General features: G+C 38.0%; 4 protein-coding genes and 1 long non-coding RNA gene across 12 annotated transcripts; 3 read left to right on the top strand and 2 right to left on the bottom strand.

Annotated features, from left to right (window-relative positions):
• Positions 1–1,121: 1,121 nt before the first annotated feature.
• LOC104808331 lies at positions 1,122–3,355 on the bottom strand. Of its 6 annotated transcripts, none has more exons than XR_770922.2 (4): positions 2,944–3,355; positions 2,445–2,613; positions 1,967–2,191; positions 1,122–1,865 (listed from the first exon to the last, which is right to left on the bottom strand). It is a non-coding gene; the product is annotated as an uncharacterized LOC104808331 (long non-coding RNA). The 6 variants fall into 6 exon arrangements; XR_770923.2 differs by having other exon boundaries at positions 2,445–2,610; XR_770924.1 differs by lacking the exon at positions 2,944–3,355 and adding an exon at positions 2,843–2,937.
• A 476-nt stretch (positions 3,356–3,831) lies between these two features.
• LOC104808330 (probable arabinosyltransferase ARAD1) lies at positions 3,832–7,092 on the top strand. 2 transcript variants are annotated; one of them, XM_010534009.2, is made up of 3 exons: positions 3,832–5,052; positions 5,387–5,929; positions 6,705–7,092. In XM_010534009.2, the coding sequence occupies exons 1-2, from the start codon at positions 4,144–4,146 to the stop codon at positions 5,918–5,920; spliced, it is 1,443 nt and encodes a 480-aa protein (XP_010532311.1). In that variant the 5' UTR covers positions 3,832–4,143; the 3' UTR covers positions 5,921–5,929; positions 6,705–7,092. The 2 variants fall into 2 exon arrangements, with proteins under 2 accessions (XP_010532311.1, XP_010532309.1); XM_010534007.2 differs by having other exon boundaries at positions 3,833–5,052; positions 6,343–7,092.
• A 1,818-nt stretch (positions 7,093–8,910) lies between these two features.
• On the top strand, positions 8,911–11,756 carry LOC104808329 (nuclear ribonuclease Z). The gene is made up of 8 exons (XM_010534006.1): positions 8,911–9,219; positions 9,899–10,061; positions 10,143–10,213; positions 10,304–10,399; positions 10,702–10,815; positions 11,191–11,259; positions 11,374–11,448; positions 11,530–11,756. Exons 1-8 carry the CDS (start codon positions 9,040–9,042, stop codon positions 11,602–11,604), a joined length of 843 nt encoding a protein of 280 aa, XP_010532308.1. The 5' UTR covers positions 8,911–9,039; the 3' UTR covers positions 11,605–11,756.
• A 109-nt stretch (positions 11,757–11,865) lies between these two features.
• On the bottom strand, positions 11,866–13,665 carry LOC104808328. Of its 2 annotated transcripts, none has more exons than XM_010534005.1 (2): positions 13,591–13,665; positions 11,866–13,188 (listed from the first exon to the last, which is right to left on the bottom strand). In XM_010534005.1, the coding sequence occupies exon 2, from the start codon at positions 13,155–13,157 to the stop codon at positions 11,970–11,972; it is 1,188 nt and encodes a 395-aa protein (XP_010532307.1). In that variant the 5' UTR covers positions 13,158–13,188; positions 13,591–13,665; the 3' UTR covers positions 11,866–11,969. The 2 variants fall into 2 exon arrangements, with proteins under 2 accessions (XP_010532307.1, XP_010532306.1); XM_010534004.1 differs by lacking the exon at positions 13,591–13,665 and adding an exon at positions 13,493–13,584.
• Positions 13,666–14,465: 800 nt separating this feature from the next.
• LOC104808326 lies at positions 14,466–16,194 on the top strand. Its single transcript, XM_010534003.2, is given in 3 exon segments — positions 14,466–14,717; positions 15,291–15,642; positions 16,013–16,194. Coding segments are annotated over 3 exon segments (570 nt in total). The 5' UTR covers positions 14,466–14,594; the 3' UTR covers positions 16,108–16,194.
• Positions 16,195–16,383: the final 189 nt, after the last annotated feature.

Below are 16,383 nucleotides of genomic sequence, written 5' to 3'. Positions count from 1 at the left end.
TTTCGGGTTTTGCATGGATAGTTTCATGGATAGGTTTTGATCTTTTCTTTTATTGCTTTAAACCTAGAAACCAACCCTAGATCGGTGTGATCGCATGTTAAGAATCCTGGTAAAACCCAACAATATCTCGTGAATGAATTGGTTGTAGTCTCTGCCATAAGGCATTCTAATCTAGAACGGATATCACATCCCAGTGACATGGATGTGATTGTAGCGATATTAACATCGTGCCAACGTCTCTCTCGGACGATTAAGGCATTCCCAAAGATCCACATAGTTTGTGTCGGACGAAGAAAGAGTCAGTACAGATGTATAGGGAGGAGTACGGTTCTTTGGTATCCGCACCTTCCATTAGCCCTGCAACGAAATTTGGGACCGTAGTTATAGTGTATCCCTCAAAGAGATCATATGTATTTACTCTGAAAGGTTTGAGCTCGAATCTGATGAGAACTTCTGAGACAGATAGCCGGCGATAGGGAATTCTAGAGATGGGGCTTCATCCGACAGTCGATGGCATTAGAGACTGACGCTTGGAGAAGAGTTGGATTGATCCTAGTTTCGAGAAATGTGATATCAGTTACTGATAAGGTAGATATAAATGATTCACAAATGGTCCTAACATATCAACTTGCTTGGACTAATATGTTTGTGTGTAAGACAAGAATAATGCTGATTCGCTTGGATTGATCTATTCGTGCGATGCGCTTAGAGGAAAACTGATGGTTGTTATCTGATAACTTATTCTTTGGATTATTTGCAACTAGGATCATGATTGAATGAGTTGATTGTTGTATAACGTGTGTGTATATATATATATATATATATATATCCTATTACTATATTGTTTGATCGTTTTTTATGAGTGGGATATTCGGATTAGACCTGAATTTCTCACTCATCACATAGTTGAAGACGTTTTTATACAACTTTTCATGTCAACAGCAAGGGTAATAGCAGCAACGAACATGGACTCAGTGTTATCGTGTACGGTTTTTCTTCGTGTATCTTACCTTCAGATGTTTGTGGAAAATGGGTATTTTCAGTCGTGATATGTTGTATTTTCCACCACTTGTGGTTTTACACATATATACATATTACACATGTATGTATGAACCGAAGGATGTGAAAAATTTGGTCCGACTAAAACTCGTTCTGGATCATCAAATAGAGTAACTCATTGTTGTTTTGCTAAGAGATCATAAGGAGTTGTAACGATCTCAGAGACTAGAACAGAAAACAAAAAGGGCAGTGAAGAGGATCAAACACAGACGAGAGAGCACGCCGTTCCATCTGTGTTCTAACAGTTAAGCAAAACAATTTCTAAAAGCTCACAGATTCATCTGTCTTCAACTATGTGATGCAGAAAAGCTCGTCATATACTTCACCATCGGGAAAATCAGGAGGGAGCTCTTCAAGTCATCAATCATATGTAGTTCCCGAAACTCAACTAACCTCATCTGAACCCAGAGCTTATTCACCTTACCCAAATTTTTCACCACAAATTCCACAGCATCCTATCTCAGAATTAGCATCTCTACAAAAGGGCAGTCTATTTTAAGGCGAAGAATAGAAGAAAATCACTTTCACCAACCACCCTTCGTACTCGGACCCAAACCAAACTCAAAACGGACATCTGGATGGCTCTCAAGAGACGTAGACAGGAAACAATTTTGCTTTCTTTGGGATATCTTACACTGCCTTGGAGCTTGAAGAGAAGATGAAAGTCGACTAAGCACTAAGATTTTAAATCTAGAAAACGTTTCAATTTAGACACAATGATCAACCGTATGGAGATCTAGAATTCACCTTATGCTGCATCCGGACCCAGAGCTTATTTGTACCACTGAAATTTTTCAGCACATATTCTGCAACATCCATTGCAGTGTTACGAGGAAGAAGGCAGGGGAAGTAAATAAACAGCGGGGCGATATATTTCAAGGCGGAGTAAAGAAGAAATCAGGTTTACCTTTCACCCTTCGTACTCGGACCAAAAATCAAACTCAGCACGCAAATCCGGCTCTCAAGATGGTCTTGATGTAGAGAAGGTCAGTCCAACACAGTGTTAGCTTCAATGGTCAGGACTCTTAGACCGAGTGAGTCTCAGCCTCGGAATGCAAGGAACCTAACCAGAATTACTTCATTCCAACCTTCACCAGGACTGAAACAAAAATTAAATCTGACAACTTGATACCTACGCAGAACAAAACAAATTGCGAAACGCCACTGTATGAGTTAATATCTTTCCAGCAGAACAAGGCTCCAACAACAAAGATGAAAGAATAACATAACATGAGCGCTGATATACATCACACCTGAAAGGATTAAGAATAGCAAACAAAGCTCTGTATTGAAGAGACGTATCAAAAGTACAAGCTAAATTTGAAAAATTAGTACAGTAAGCACGAAGAATTTGAAAATGGGCACATTTCGAGTGGGATGAAAACCTCAAAGTCGGTGAGAATGAACACCATGGAAGATGCTCCTTGCTTGTGAGAGAAATTGTCCATCTCATTCCCCAGAAAAAAAAATTAAATGAAGAGCAGAACTGAAAGTCTAAACCTCGGAAGATGAAGACAGTAATCCACGTATTTCTTTGCAATAATCCACAGCCTGCTGCATGAAACAAAAACAGTAAGAAACTAACAACAATAGGCAGAATCAGTGGGTAATCGCTGAAGAAATGAGGGGGTTTGGCTCGGACACGGAGGGGCCAGAAACCCTAACCCTCACAGTGAAACCGGAAACCCTAATCACGCATAACCAACAGGGAATCGAGAATCCCACATATCCTTCTTTTGCAAACCCTAACACTAACCTTAACAGAATCGAAACCGACGCTAACCTCGACAAACCAAAGGACAGAAAGGTAGGAGAAAATAGCCGGAGATAAAGGCAGAGCGGGCAGAAAATCGCTGAAGAAATCAGAGAGGTATCCAAACTTACCATCCCGAAATGATGAAATCTGGACAATTAGAATTAAGTCCCGGACGAGGTGGTGTACCTGCGGACGGAGTTCGGTCCGAGATTCTAAAAATAAATATTCCCATCAGGGGAGTTTTTTGATTCGTCCGAATTCTATCGTTCTATCCACTACTCGAATTTCTTTCGGAGACCACAAATTTAAAGCGGAAAATACTACAAACACAAATAGAGAAATCGCAAAAGCACCAAAAATACCAAAATGAACCACGATAACAAACCCTGAACAAATAGAAATCGAAATACTTGAACAAAAAACAGCTATAACATTGTTTATACACAGAAAAAATAACATATACTACATAACTTAAACAAACCACTCCTCGTATTCTTGAATACAAAAATAGAATAGTGATCTCCGAAAGATCAAAAAAATAGTCTTTGCACGGAGCAGTTTTTGAAATTTTTATCTGAACATATTAAGGTAAATGGTGACGACTCTTTGTTGAAATGACGGTACATTGCTAAGGGATATTTTCAAAATAAATAAAAAAATGTGTACTTTGAAAAGAACATAAATATTTTGGGCACACTTTGTAAAACACAGTTCCAACCAAATGTGAAATCCGACCTTATATATATCGGACTCGAATCGGATCGGGTCAAACCGTTTCATTCCTTATAAATTTATTTATTAATTATTTTGAAAATATTGTCGCATTTTTGTATCGACTCGAAATTCGATTTGAATCCCATCCAAAAACCCAGTTTGTTTTATGGATTCGGGTCGGGAGCCAAATTGATACCCTAGTTTAGCAGGACAGTTTCTAAATTGCCCCATTTGAAAACTCTATTTCACTAACTTTTTTACCGTGTACCAAAGAAAGAGGAAAGGCCCTTTACACACGTTTCTTAGTCAATTCACTTGCAAAGAAACGCAGTTCAGAATCACGAGTTCACAACGTAGTTGAAATCTTCAGTGTTTCTTCAGCTTTTTTTCCCCCTCTAAATCATTGCATTTAGATGATTGTATCAGACAAACACATGCATCCGACCCTTTCTCGGCAACAGTGGCAGTTCATTACCCTTTCACCGGTGTAAACCTCTGAAACCCTAGCTCCCCAGGTACTGTTTCCATTGTCCGTCCCTCGATGATGATCCAAAGTTGAAATCTTTCACCTGCTGGTGATTAATCTGACAAAACCCACTTGATTTAGAGGATCGATGATGTCGGAAAAGACCTTGCTCTCCTCGAAGTTCCTCCTTTTCATGATTACCATCTCAATGGTGCTCTTCATTTTCTCTTCTCTCTTCTTTCTCCAATACACCAATACTCCCTTCACTTCGGGATTAATTCTCAAGCTGATTCTTCCTAGCAACACCACGAACGACCCGTTCCCTTCTCGTCTAAATGATGACAAACACGTTAGTGCTCGTGGAGAATCTTCTTGTGAGAAGCCTTGTTCTAATTTTGTTTCATGTGATCGAAACCAGCCTATGTTAAAGGTGTTCATGTATGATTTCCCTCCTGAATTTCACTTTGGTTTGATGGGTTGGAAGAAAAAAGGGGCTCAGATTTGGCCTAATGTGAAGGATCTGAGTATGATTTCGTCGTATCCCGGTGGTTTGAATTTACAACATAGTGTGGAGTATTGGCTTACACTTGATATTCTAGCTTCTGAGACACCTGAAATAGTGAGACCACCATGCAGTTCAATTAGAGTCAAGAACTCGAGTGAAGCCGATGTAGTTTTTGTGCCGTTCTTCTCCTCTTTGAGTTATAATCGCCGTTCTAAGCCCCGTGGGAATGGGACGACTAGCGTTGACAGATTGTTGCAGGACAGATTGGTGGAGTTTCTAACGGGTCAGGATGAATGGAAGAGATTTGGTGGGAAAGATCATGTGATAGTGGCTCATCATCCGAACAGTTTGTTTTATGCAAGAAACGCCCTTGGTTCCGCAATTTTCGTTCTTGCGGATTTCGGAAGATATCCATCCGCGGTTGCAAATCTTGCAAAAGACGTGATTGCGCCCTATATGCACGTCATGAAGACAGTACCTGGTGGTGAATCTGACCCATTTGAGAAGCGTCCGATATTGGCGTATTTCCAAGGAGCAATCTACCGGAAAGACGTAAGTATCGAGTTTCTCGTTCCTGTTATCCGGTGAGAAACTGATGAATTTTCTATTGAGGTGTTCAAAGCTGCATTTACTCTGTTACAATTTGCGTAACGGGATCATAACATGTCGATCCTTGTTGGAACAAATGGTTAGTTCCATAAGGGTGCATTGCTCAAATTTAACCCAACAAAAGTACACTATGTTCCCCAAAAGCTGATGAAAATATGTCTGAGATAGACTTGAAATGATCTTATTCAGATTTTCTTGGAGGTATTTGGTATTGTATTTGCATATGAATGTGTATTATGCCAGTGCTCTAATCCCGATCCGCAATTTTTCTCTGCAGGGTGGAACTATTCGGCAGGAACTGTACTACCTTCTCAAAGACGAGAAAGATGTCCACTTTTCCTTTGGAACCGTAAAAGGGAACGGGATTAACGAAGCTAGCAAAGGAATGGCTTCCTCGAAATTTTGCCTGAACATTGCAGGTGACACCCCATCATCCAACCGTCTCTTTGACTCTATCGTGAGCCATTGTGTTCCGGTTATAATCAGCGATGACATTGAACTTCCATTCGAAGATGTTCTGGACTACTCTCGGTTTTCCATGTTCGTTCATGCTTCAGATGCTGTAAAGAAAGGGTACTTGGTGAATCTTCTTAGAGGGATAACCCGAGACCAGTGGACGGAGAAGTGGGAAAGGTTGAAACAAGTGGTCGGATACTTTGAGTATCGGTTTCCATCTCGGCCCGGAGATGCAGTCGATATGATTTGGGCTTCGGTTTCACGTAAGCTTTCTTCGGTTCGGTTTGATGCTCATAGGAAGAAGAGGTACGACAGGTCGGAAACATACTCTGCAGAAAGATACATATACAATTAAGCTTTCAAGGTGCACATCTTCTCTTCCTTCTATCTATCGTTTTAAGTTGTCTTTTTTTTTTTCTGCTTTCTCTGTAATTCAACTGATAACTTAAGGAAAAGTCTTGACCATGCAAAAATTTCTGCACCAAACTAGGATTCCTACTCTTGGGCTTATCTAAAACTGCCAGAAATGACACCCGCATTTGGTGTTCATACTGACAAACTTTAAGATCCTAACCTATTTGCATCTGATTCTGTGCTTTATTATATGAATCTGGTCATGGAGGAAAAATAAAAAATCAAGATTGCTGTACTGTATTATAAACATAGTGCATCATACAAAACTTTTTTCAATGAAAATCTCTTGAGAAGTAAGTTTATACACATCAACAGAAGGAAACAGGGTGAGAAAGAAACAATAAAGGTACAATCTATTTCCAGGTTATCATCTTCTCCTAAAACCAAAAAGGGCAAAGAAGCAAAGGAAGAAGAAACCAAGCGGACTGTCGAACGAAATCTGAAGAACTGGAGTTTCTGCCTTCAAACATTCATTGATCTGTTATGTATAGGATCAGATCCTCGTCCGATCTTTCTGTTGTCAGATTGGTTCGGATCGATTGTAGCCAAAGGTGCCGGTGCCGCGCCAAGGACGACTTAACTGACAGAATTTGCAGCATCATCCCTCTGTCCCATCTTAAACCCGGAACGCTATTTGTCTCAAGGACGAAAAAACTGATGAGAACAAGAAGAATGACTCCTCTGTGATGAATACAAACACCCATTTTATGTTTTCCTTTTTCCAGGTTTGGAGAAATCTTGAAGAGAAAAACCTGAGAAGGTGCCAGAGGGTTTGTATTGTGTTGCAAGAAAAAGAGCGGTGCTTGGTTCATCTTTCAACTGGGGTTTGGGATGGGCTTATATAAATGAGCAACATACATGTGTGTGTATGTGTATGTGTATATATTATATATATATGAACAAAAGGGGAACTGGAAGAGCAAAAGAGCAAGTAGGGAAGCTTGTTGGATTCACTTCTTAAGTTTGTGGTAAGATTGGTCTGAAGGAGGCATAATAACATATAAAAACTGGTTTTGGAATTCTCTGTTCTGGCAGGTTTGAACAACATGTGTGTGTATGTGTGTCTATCATATGCAACACATATACTTTTATCTATACATATACATTAATATATACGGTGTTGTATACATATACATTAACATATACGGTGGTACAACATTTATATTTTGAACTGAAATCTTATATTCTTAGCTTCGTTTGTTTTTTAGTGGACTCTATATTCTTAAATATCTCTCTGGTTTCAAATAAATGTTGTTTCGGCCATAAGATTGAATGAATAAAATACATTTAATTTATCCACTTTAGATAATTGTTATATTTGAATTTGAAGAAAAATATTATATTTCACCGTAAATTTGTTTTAATTAAATTGTGAAATGACACTTGTGAATTGTGATACGACAAAATTATAATTTTAAAAGTATTTATTCGAAAACGTGTGGAAGAGGACATAAGTTCCATATCTTTCAAATGTAAATCTAAACACTGAATCGGTAAATCCTATTACAGACCAAGTCAAATTCATTTTGCTGCTTCAGCCGGATTTTTCTTTAGTCAATAAGAAAATTTGAATGAAGCTTTAAGCATCAATCTTAAAAATGGGCATCCTACTTTTTATATCAATTTATCATAAATGATTGATTTCCTTGAGGTTTTAGGGTGATTTGATTTTTTTTCATCGATAAGTTAAAAAGTATACAATATTCTACATATTTTTATATTTAAGATTTTTTTTAAAAAAAATTCAGATTTTTCACGAGAGTTTAATTTTAGCTAAGATTAGTCAACATTTATATGTTTAGATGCAACCACGTTATTTGTAACAAGCAATTTTAATGATTGGTTAATTGGTCACATTTCAGATCCAACATCGACAACTTACGACTTACACATTTTCTGGTCACGGTGATATGATCGGATTTTTTTTATAATACGGAAGTTTATCGAATCTTTAGTCCGACTACATCTCTAAGAGGATCGAAAAACTACATATGAATATGTGTGCTTCCAAATGAAGACTCGAACTTGGATTGGAAAATGTCCGACTATACATCTCTCAGAAGATCGGAGAAGTCCATATGAATATCACTTTCTAAGTGAGGACTCGAACCGGTTTGGAAAAGAATTTTGCTTCTTTCTTTACCGGTTGAGCCATCCAAACTTAGAACTTGGATGTTATAACCGGATTACGATTATCTTCGAATTTGAACAAAAAATTTCTCCTGTGTATTGGTCAGCGGTTGAAAACAATTTGGGCTTCACATCAATTATTCTATGCAATTTCAAAATCAATCACGAGAAAATAAATTATTTTAGATATTATATTTTGAAAATATATGCATTATAAAGTCTAAACAAAATTCACACAGACCCTCTTTTTTGTACTTCGACAAATAAATTCAACGCTAGAAAGTTTCTTTGGTGTATTTTTTCCCCCTTAAATTTTCCCTTTTTTTCTAAAGTAAATAGATATATACGAAGGATATTTTACTCAAATGACTCATTTGGGTCGCACTAATTTCATGTGTACACCATCGGAAAAAATAATATTTTTTTTCTTTTCCGTTTAAAAGGTGTGAAATAACCTTTTTTTTTTATATATTTTTTACGACTTTTATTGCGACTATTATATTATACCTAGTATACGACTAAAAAAGGAAGTATTTATGATTGTATAACAAGTGAAGGTCTCAAAAAAAAATATCGTTATTTTTTAATTTTGAAAGATGTATTTTTTGCCATCTCATTTAGAATCAATTGTAACTGTATTTAGAATTAATTATAACGTCGTAATTACAACTTCTTTTTGAATGAACAAATTATGCCGTTTCATTAAGGGTAGTATAGTCTTTTCGAAAATAATTTAATGGGTTATGTTTTTTTGGGTCGTACGCGTGTGAAATCAGTGCGAAGCAAGTGGGTTCATTTGAGTAAAAAGACCCTCCAACGTGAGAGATATTTCAACGAGCAGCGCGTGCTCAACTCAATACCCAAAACAGAATCAAATCGGATTATCACCGGAAGAACCATAAACTCAGATTCGCTTGAACAACAACATAGATGAAGAGTCAGACAGCGATCGAAATCGAAGGTTACCCAATCGATGGACTTTCGGTCGGAGGGCACGAGACTTGCGTCATGTTTCCTTCTCTTCGCCTAGCTTTCGACATCGGCCGCTGTCCCCCTCGCGCCATTTCTCAGGACTTCGTCTTCATCTCTCATTCTCACATGGATCACATCGTAATCTCTCTCTCTCTCTTCCGTCGGTTGATGATATTTAGGGAAAGCCGGAGAAGTACTACTGTTCCGTACACGATTGATGTCTGCGTGTGCCTTTTTTCTCCAGAAAGCAGTAGAATTTGTCTTGATCTTTCAGGCTTTTCAAAAGGGTAGTGTTTATTTAGCGGAACACATGAATGGTTTATTTATCCTTTGTTTTTTTGCTTCAATGTGTATAGGGTTCCCTATGGCAAGAGGGACGAGAGTTTAGTTCCTTCTAGTAAATCACTGATTACAATAATTGTGAAATATTAGGATTACATTGAGTCAAGAATCCAGTGGTTATAGCCTTTGGCTTTTACCAGAAATGAGTGATAAGAGCTTATGATCAATAGTTATATTGTATGTTAGGTATACCTTTGGAGTACATCGTCTTGATCAGTTTCTAGTAGAAGTTATTGAGAGACTGAATATCCTCTATGACACCGGGCTTTGAGATGTGGAACGGAATTAACAATCAAAGGGCTTGTTGGTTTGCAAGTTTTCATCAGCTTTTGTCGTAAAAAAAAATAATTAATATGCAGCTCCATGTAGAAATTCTGTTTTCCCTGTTTAACTAGCATGTGTCCTTGTCGAGCTCTGTGTTTGGTTTTGTTTTTTTTCTAATCATATTTGATAAACTGTCTTTATTGTTTGCTAGGGTGGATTGCCCATGTATGTTGCAACCAGAGGCTTATATAAAATGAAGCCTCCAACAATAATAGTGCCCAAGTCCATAAAAGAGAATGTGGAGAGTTTGTTTGAGGTCTATAGAAAACTAGATTCTTCAGAACTGAAACACAATCTTGTTGGTTTGGATGTAGGTAAATATTACAGCTGAAAATGTAGGTTATAGTTTCTGTCAGCTTTCATTCTGACCCGGCGTTTTTTCACTTATGCTATAGGGGAAGAGTTTTACATGAGGAAAGATCTCAAAGTGAAAGCTTTTAGGACGTATCATGTCATACAAAGCCAGGTTCCTTCTCATTATCTGACATGCTTTCATTCTCTTTTGGGGAATTCATTTTTTCTACATGTAACTTTATGTCTCCTATCGATATTGCAGGGCTATGTAGTTTATTCAACTAAACAGAAGCTCAAAAAGGAGTACCTTGGGCTTTCTGGAAATGAAATTAAGAGCTTGAAGGCTTCTGGTGTAGAGGTTTGTCTCTGATACCCGGAATTATTATATTATAAGGGCACACTGCTTCGGCCTCTCGTAGTTGGTTGACCTGCAAGTGGTTGCTGAAATTATTTTTTAGGTGACCTTTCTATCGAACTGAGTCGATAGTTTTGCTAAGATCAGACACATATTGGTCAAGAATTTATACATGTTTGATCTTGTGTACACCCTTGTATAAATGATCCTCTACTGTTCAATATCTAAGGTCGCATCTGACAGTTTACATTTGCATGTAAAAGTCAATAGATTTCATCTGACCCATTTGGCATTTCTCATGGCAGATTAGTGATACTGTGACAGTTCCTGAAGTTGCTTTTACTGGAGATACAATGTCAGACTTTGTTGTTGATGAAGCTAATGTTGACGCGCTCAGGGCAAAGGTTCTTGTCATGGAGGTGAATCTTGTGCTGATTAAGTTCAAGAATTTCTTTATGATCCTTTTTTCTTTCCACAATTTCATGGGTTGTGTCGAACTCTCTCCTGTCAGATGTGTAGTTTTATCACATTTCATCTGATTTACATGAACGTGTTATCAGTTGCATTGCCAATTTTTTTTCCTCTTTTATACGCCTTTATTTACAATATAACCGTAATCACCAACATACTGCTTTTTTGTTCAGCTATGGGCCTTGTTTCAACTTTAGTGAATACCCTCTCAGTAGTTATCCCAGCTTTAAAGCTATCCAGTTCGATATTTTTCTTTTTCCGAGTCATCTATGGCTAATAGATAGAAAATTGAGTGTTCGTTGTCTGCGTTTCTCTATGTGCAGAGCACATTTCTTGACGATTCAGTATCCATCGAGCATGCGAGAGATTACGGACATATCCATCTATTTGAGGTAAAGCTCCTCTCCTCGTCGTCTGTTTCCATGGACATCTATGCTACGTTTAGTCTTCTATCTCTTCATAAAGGTTTCTCATATCTTCGATTACATTTTGTTCTGAAACCACAGATTGTTAAATATGCTGAGAAGTTTGAGAACAAAGCAATTCTTCTGACCCATTTTTCAGCTCGATATTCAGTGAAGGTACAGTTCTCCATTTCGTAGGATTCGAATGCTTTACTTTCCCCGCAGCGAAAGAAAAATGATTTCTCTTAAATTTCTCAGGAAATCGAAGATGCAATTTCCGCATTGTCTCCACCTTTGGCAGGGCGTATCTTTGCACTAACACAAGGGTTCTAAACACCGAAGACAAGAAAAAGTGAAAAAGTCCTCTCTTTTTTCGTTGGCCAAAGTTTTGATTTGTTAAAGATAGATCTTGTACTCTTGCTGTTGTAATGTTAGTGACTTGCGGTAAAAAGATACCATATTAATTTATGTTGAAACTGCATTGAGATTCGCATTGTAGATTTTGAAACCAGAGAGATTCACAAACCTCAAACTAAAACCAAAGACAAAAAGAAGCCTTTGTAGGGGCATGGAATGGAAATCCAAGAAAAATAATTAAGGAAAATGTAAGAATACTAATATCACATCAGTTGATTGAAAAGTGAATTGGGTTACATAAACTCGAGACAACCACCAAGAACAGGTAACTATGTGAATTTCTAGTCTCGGGCACACCCAAGTTTCATACTTTCAACCACATTAGCCATAAAACAACAAACTTTGGATTCAGAAGCTAAAGAATGGACTACTCCTTCAATGGACTTTAGCTCTTCATGCACATCTGAATACAGAACCACAGTAGAGAAGTTCTCGTCGAGAATTAGACCGAGATATTTTGCAACATCCCCGAGCCTGGGAACCCAGTTGCACAGTTTTAAACCGAACATTGAAGCAGCTTTAGGGCATGGACCCGCTTGAGGAAAACTTTCATACTTCTTCAACCATTTGGAAAGGTACCGAATAAAGCCTGCCATCTCTTTGCCGCTCAATTTATTGACTGCGGACGCTAACATGACATCGTCGACATTCTTGGATGCTAACAAGAAGTGCAAGCAGAGCTCGGGAGTTGAAAACCCGTCATGGGCAACCATGAGCAAGATTGAAGCATCTCTAGCAACTCTGGACTTTTTAGCAGAAAGAGCTGTATCGCTCGCCTTTTCGATAGCTAACAAGGCCTGATTATCCCATTCTTCTCTTACCTTAACCATATTGCCAAATGCTTCCTTGGACGGGCAAAGAAAATACTTCAAGATCAAAAGTAACTCAGGTGCCCCAAGATCTGAAGCATGTTTGATCACAAGGCAAAGCAAATCAGATTGTTTCTTCCCAACGAGATTCCTGACCAAACCAGAGTATGAGGAATGATCAACCATCGAGTTTGTAACAAAGGTCTCCACTAACTCCCATATCTCTAAACGAACACAGCCTTCCAGAATTAAACCAGCAACATCTCTACCCATAACGAGCCCAGTTTTCTCAATCAATGCCCTTATATAGCCCTTATCAGAATGATCAACCCCCGCCGATATCCCGAATTTCTCGCCAATTTTCTCGAGAAATGGCTTCAACATGCCGATAAATTCGTCTTTGCCAAAACTGTTGGTATCTTTAAGCTTCCTTTTAAGCTTAGAAGAAAAACCTTTGCCTAAATCGATTATCTCAGCATCACTTCTGGAGATTTCCCACCCAGATAGAGGATTAATCAGGGTACTAGGATTAGGGTTCTCGAGTTTCGGCTTCAAGTTTGAACAGATGCCATCTGGGTTGAGAACGATGGGATAATCCGACTGCGTATCGCCTTGGTCTCCTTTCACAGTAGCGTTGGAAACAACTTCAAGCAGGGTCATAGCGAAAATTACAAAACTCAATATCCTAAATCTGCAAAATCAAAAGACACATGCAAAGCTGTGAGTAAAACCCAAATCTGGAAATAAAGAGGCACAGAAACGCAGCTGTGAATGAAAACCCAAATCTCCAGGACTCGAGAAGCAAATGTATGAATTCAAGCAACTAAATCTTATTCTCGTACCATAAACCCTAATTTTGGACACAGAACATAAAAAATTCAACAGGGTTATCAAAAAGAAAGCAATTTTCTAGCAATCTATAAGTATGAGATCGTCTTCTACTCTCATATCCAAGTATATTTTTGAAGTAAAATTACAAAATTAAAAAAAATGACCTGGGGATGAGACAATGTTAGAGAAGATAAAAAACCAGAGAGAGAGATTCAATCTTTCAAATTCGATCTGAACAGTGAGACAAGAGAGAAAACCAGACCGAGAAAACACAGAGGGAATGAAGAGCTGAGCGCGAGAGACTGCGTTAGATGAGACTTTAGGGTTTAGGGTTTCCAATCACTAGTTTTTCAGCGTTTCCATTTGTACCCCTGGAGTTATTTATTTCATTTTTTGGCTTTTCAATCAGACTTTAAATTGAAGAGGAATTTTGCCAATTTCTCCTCTGGGATAAGAATTATTATTTATCACAGATTTTTTTTTATATTGTTTCTAAAATTCAAAATATTCAATATTCTTTAACATTGATTTGGAAGGATAAAAATAGATATATATATACACACACACACCGTCTTGCTAATTTTGGTTCTAAATTTTCTTATACCGAAATCCATTTTTACAATAATATTTAGTGTTTAACTTTAATACCTTGTTCATTTCGATTTTTAATATTACAGTTATGAATATAAAAATAAAAATTTTAATATTTAGACAAATTCTAAATATCATGATATAATATATTTATATTTTTATTGTTATACTACAATTTTAAAACTACTAAAATCTATTTTAAATTTATTATAAAAAAATCTTCAATACTATTTTTTAATAAAATATTATCAGTTATATAATTTACTCAAAAATAATAGTTTTTATAAGAAATTTAAAATAAAATATGTTTTGAGTAAATTATGGTTTTTTAATCAAAATTAATAGTTATGAATTAAAAAATCCTTAAAATAAAGGATTTTGTAATAAATTATATAGCCGATAATATTTTATTAAAAAATAGTAATGATGATTTTTTTTATAATAAATTTAAAATAGATTTGATAATTTGCAATTTTTGTAAGTGTATGCGTATGACTTCAACTTTTCTCTATGATAAGTAGAAGATAAAGCGCCAACGAATACAATTGGTTGATACCACAATTTCACACTCCATCGTGGCACTTCTCTCTCACCAGAGAAATAGCTCCCCCGGCAAAGAGACCATTGCATCCAAACAAATCTCGAAACCAGACGATTTCTCGGCGATCGGAATCGATGGCTGTCATCGCTCCGGTTTCATCTCCGGCGACTCACCACCGCACGCGATTCCTCTCTCCCCTCAGTATCCGCCGAGAACGGCCGACCTTCACCGTCGTCGCTATGGCTCCCCAGAAAAAGGTACTCTGTTCTCCGTTTCCTCTCTGTTTCTTCTGTGGTTTTGAGTTTTAAGATCTTGATTCTGGGGACGTGTTCTGGTATGGGCTTTAGGGTTTTAAGATCTTGTTACTGGTTCCGAAGTGCTGAGATTTTAGATTCGTTTTCTGGGTTTTGAAGGTTGAACACAATGGTTATTTGTGTATGAAGAACATATGTTCGCATGTTTCACTGAAAACTGAATTTTGTGCTTCTGATTGTAATTTGGGTTATCTCTTGTAATGTATTCATGGGTAGATTCATGGTCAACCAGAAACAGAAACAAGTTATTTGGTCTGGGTGTGAATGTACGTATATGCATATATATATACACACACATAATCCGCAATTTGAGGAGGTAGTTTTGGTCTAAGGCACAAATGTTCTGTTTCTGCAAGTAGAAATCTTGCAAGTATTTGGCTCACATCCTCAAGTTCTTGAAACAAAATCAAGATAGTACCCATCACAATGAGGAGCATCACTTTGTATAATACAACATTTTGAAGACACATACCTGTAGATAAGTTTTTGCCATTGGGATCTTGCGATGGAAAACAGGTGAACAAGTACGACGAGAGCTGGAAGAAACAGTGGTACGGGGCGGGGCTGTTCTACGAGGGCAGCGAGGAAGTAAACGTTGACGTTTTCAAGAAGCTCGAGAAGGGGAAAGTGCTGAGTAACGTCGAGAAGGCCGGGCTCCTCTCCAAGGCGGAGGAACTGGGCGTCACTCTGTCCTCTTTAGAGAAGCTCGGAGTGTTCTCCAAGGCAGAGGAGTTAGGTCTATTAAGCCTGCTCGAGAAGGCCGCTGGCACGTCGCCTTCCGTGCTTGCCTCTGCCGCTCTCCCTGCATTAGCCGCCGCCGTTGTGGCCATTGTAGTTATCCCTGATGACTCTCTATCGAACTGAGTCGATAGTTTTGCTAAGATCAGACACATATTGGTCAAGAATTTATACATGTTTGATCTTGTGTACACCCTTGTATAAATGATCCTCTACTGTTCAATATCTAAGGTCGCATCTGACAGTTTACATTTGCATGTAAAAGTCAATAGATTTCATCTGACCCATTTGGCATTTCTCATGGCAGATTAGTGATACTGTGACAGTTCCTGAAGTTGCTTTTACTGGAGATACAATGTCAGACTTTGTTGTTGATGAAGCTAATGTTGACGCGCTCAGGGCAAAGGTTCTTGTCATGGAGGTGAATCTTGTGCTGATTAAGTTCAAGAATTTCTTTATGATCCTTTTTTCTTTCCACAATTTCATGGGTTGTGTCGAACTCTCTCCGACCGTTGTGGGTGGTGCCCTTGCCCTCGGGGCTACCGGTCTGTTTCTTGGATCTATTGTTTTGGGCGCCCTACAAGAAGCCGAGTGATTCTTTTTTTTCCTTTTCTTTTTGTAGAACAACAACAACGTTATGACGAAATTCGGGTAATTTTGTTCCATGATTCGATCGGGTTTAGGTTTTTTTTTTTTTTGTGGTAACGATGGGAAACCCATCGCCACAGCCCTTCGGATCGGACACCGGTCGACCCCCGGATCGGACAACATTTCGGACAGTAAATCCTCCGAATCCGTGCAAAAACCGACAAACCATGTAGAATAGGTAAATTAACCGAAACTGATCGATTGAGGAAAAGTTGTCTTTAGG

The sequence above is a fragment of the Tarenaya hassleriana genome, unplaced genomic scaffold, assembly GCF_000463585.1.
Source record: "Tarenaya hassleriana unplaced genomic scaffold, ASM46358v1 Cleome14, whole genome shotgun sequence".
Classification (NCBI taxonomy): Eukaryota; Viridiplantae; Streptophyta; class Magnoliopsida; order Brassicales; family Cleomaceae; genus Tarenaya; species Tarenaya hassleriana.
Note: the sequence above shows the minus strand (reverse complement) of the source record. Positions and strands in the feature narration are given on the sequence as shown.